General features: G+C 53.0%; 1 protein-coding gene across 1 annotated transcript in view; it reads left to right on the top strand.

Moving 5' to 3' along the window:
• myg1 (myg1 exonuclease) overlaps positions 1 to 1,624 on the top strand; it is a gene marked incomplete at its 5' end in the record, with an annotated part of 11,625 nt that extends 10,001 nt beyond the window's left edge. Inside the window, 2 exons of the mRNA XM_078538072.1 lie at positions 1 to 140; positions 1,353 to 1,624. The exon at positions 1 to 140 is cut by the window's left edge and continues 42 nt beyond it. Of these exons, the coding sequence (XP_078394198.1) occupies positions 1 to 140; positions 1,353 to 1,551 (339 nt within the window). The remainder of the gene's footprint in view (positions 141 to 1,352) is intronic.
• Positions 1,625 to 3,365: the final 1,741 nt, after the last annotated feature.

Raw genomic sequence — 3,365 nt, 5'->3', positions numbered from 1 at the left:
TGCCCTTGGAAGGAGCATCTGTTTGAACTGGAGAAGGAGCTGCGGGTGGAGAAGCCCATTAAGTTTGTGTTGTTCCCGGACCAGCGGGCCCAGTGGAGAGTTCAGTGTGTGCCCCAGGGACTCGCAACTTTCCAAAACAGGTCAGTGTCGCCGGCAGGAGAGCAACATTGAGCAGTTCCGGAGTTTAACCAGGAAGTATCGAATATAAACCTCCCACATCCCAGCCCCTCAAAACCCCCTCGATCAGATTCCAGTCTGTAACTCACTCCCGGGTATCTGTTATTCTATATATAAACCCCCCCGAACCCCCCGATTAGATTCCAGTCTGTAACTCACTCCCGGGTATCTGTTATTCTATATATAAACCCCACCCGCAAACCCCTCGATGAGATTCCAGTCTGTAACTCACTCCCGGGTATCTGTTATTCTATATATAAACCACCCCCGAACACCCCCGATTAGATTCCAGTCTGTACCTCACTCCCGGGTATCTGTTATTCTATATATAAATCACCCCGTACCCCTCGATTAGATTCCAGTCTGTAACTCACTCCCGGGTATCTGTTATTCTATATATAAACCACCCCCGAACACCCCCGATTAGATTCCAGTCTGTACCTCACTCCCGGGTATCTGTTATTCTATATATAAACCACCCCGAACCCCTCGATTAGATTCCAGTCTGTAACTCACTCCCGGGTATCTGTTATTCTATATATAAACCACCCCCGAACACCCCCGATTAGATTCCAGTCTGTACCTCACTCCCGGGTATCTGTTATTCTATATATAAACCCCCCCGAACCCCCCGATTAGATTCCAGTCTGTACCTCACTCCCGGGTATCTGTTATTCTATATATAAACCACCCCGAACCCCTCGATCAGATTCCAGTCTGTAACTCACTCCCGGGTATCTGTTATTCTATATATAAACCACCCCGAACCCCCCGATTAGATTCCAGTCTGTAACTCACTCCCGGGTATCTGTTATTCTATATATAAACCACCCCGAACCCCTCGATCAGATTCCAGTCTGTAACTCACTCCCGGGTATCTGTTATTCTATATATAAACCCCCCGAACCCCTCGATTAGATTCCAGCCTGTAACTCACTCCCGGGTATCTGTTATTCTATATATAAACCCCCCGAACACCCCCGATTAGATTCCAGTCTGTACCTCACTCCCGGGTATCTGTTATTCTATATATAAACCACCCCGAACCTCCCCGATTAGATTCCGGTCTGTAACTCCCTCCTGGGTAATGTATTTTATCTGTAATCCCGCCCTCGATGAGATTCCAGTCTGCGTGATACTCCTGTCTGTAACTTGGCGTGTCTGGTCTCTTTAAGGCTATCGCTGATGGAGAGCTGGCGAGGGTTGAGGGATGACCAACTCTCTGCTGCCAGTGGGATTGCAGGCTGCGTGTTTGTCCACGCCAACGGGTTTATTGGAGGAAATGCAACCAAGGAGGGGGCCCTGCAGATGGCGCGAGTGACCCTTGACCAGGCCTCTGGGGTCAACGGGACGCCCGAGTCCAAGCTGGGTTGAGCCAGGGGTCCGAACGGCAATTGTGTGTATGTGTGTGGGGAACCGGACCGGTAATAAACTCTGCTTGGTCAAACTGTTCATTGTCCTCTCTCTTCCTGTAATGACCGCTCGACAGAAGGTCCCAGAGTGTCCAGGAGACTCAGCAGTGTCATCGAGCAGAGAAATGGGAGGGGAGTAGGTCACTTGGCCGCTTGCTCCTCCTCCACCATTCAATAAGATCGAGGCTAAATTGCACAATGTTCAGCACCATTCGCGACTCCTCAGATACTGAAGCAGCCCCGTGTCCAAATGCAGCAAGACCTGGACAATATCCAGACTCGGGACTGACCAGTGGCAAGTAACATTCGGGCCACACACACAAGTGTCAGGCAATGACCATCTCCAACAAGGGAGAATCTAACCATTTCCCCTTGACCTTCAATGGCATCACCATCGCTGAATCCCCCCCACTATCAACATCCTGGGGGTTACCATTGACCAGATACTGAACTGGGACCAGCCACATAAATACTGTGGCTACAAGAGCAGGTCAGAGGCTGGGAATCCTGCGGAGAGTCACTCACCTCCTGACCCTCCCCCCCAAAGCCTGTCCACCATCGACAAGGCACAAGTCAGGAGTGTGATGGAACACTCCCCACTTGCCTGGATGAGTGCGGCTCCCACAACACTCGAGAAGCTCGACACCGTCCAGGACAAAGCAGCCCCCGCTCGATGGGGCACCCCATCCACCAACATTCACTCCCTCCACCACCACCACCGACGCACAGGGGCAGCAGTGTGTGTACCATCGACAAGATGCACTGCAGCAACTCGCCAAGGGCTCCTTCGACAGCGCCGCCCAAACCCACCACCTCTACCATCTAGGACGAGGGCAGCAGACACACGGGGAACACCACCACCTGCAAGTTCCCCTCCCGAGCCACTCACCATCCCGACTTGGGAATATATCGGCCGTTCCTTCACTGTCGCCGGGTCAGAATCCTGGAACTCCCTCCCTAACAGCGCCGTGGGTGTACCTACACCACACGGACAAAATCCTGGAACTCCCTCCCTAACAGCGCCGTGGGTGTACCTACACCACACGGACAAAATCCTGGAACTCCCTCCCTAACAGCGCCGTGGGTGTACCTACACCACACGGGGACTGCAGCGGTACAAGAAGGCGGCTCACCCCCCACCTTCTCAAGGGGCAATTAGGGATGGGTAATAAATGCTGGGCCCAGCCCAGAGAACCCCCACATCCCGTGAATGAATAAGAAAAAATCTGACATGACTTTAACTCCACTTTCCATAACCCTCGACTCCCTCGTCGATGAGAAACCCGTCTCACTCGGCCTCGAATATATTCACTGACCCAGCCTCCGCTGCTCTCTCTGGGGGGGTGGGGGAGAGAATTCCACAGACTGACCACCCTCTGAGAGAAGAAATTCCTCCTCGTCTCCGTCTTCAATGGGAGACCCCTTATTCTGAAACTGTGTCCCCCTCCCTCCCCCCTCGCTCTAGATTCCCCCACGAGGTGGGGAGGGAAAACATCCTCTCAGCATCCACCCCGTCAAGCCCCCCCCTCCTCCTCTCAGAATCTGATCTGTTTCGTTAAGATCACCTCTCGTTCTTCTAAACTCCCAACGGGGGACAGGGCCCCAACCTGCTCCACCTTTCCCCGTGAGACAAACCCCCCTTCGTCCCAGGGATCAGCCCAGTGAACCTTCTCCGAACGGCCTCCGATGCCAGTACGTTTCCCCTCCTTTTAAGTCATGAGACTGAAACTGGCTATCGTACTCCAGGTGCTGGATGTCCAGTTGTCCTGAAGTTTA

The sequence above is a fragment of the Cetorhinus maximus genome, unplaced genomic scaffold (assembly GCF_964194155.1).
Source record: "Cetorhinus maximus unplaced genomic scaffold, sCetMax3.hap1.1 HAP1_SCAFFOLD_3780, whole genome shotgun sequence".
NCBI classification, from domain to species: domain Eukaryota; kingdom Metazoa; phylum Chordata; class Chondrichthyes; order Lamniformes; family Cetorhinidae; genus Cetorhinus; species Cetorhinus maximus.
Note: the sequence above shows the minus strand (reverse complement) of the source record. Positions and strands in the feature narration are given on the sequence as shown.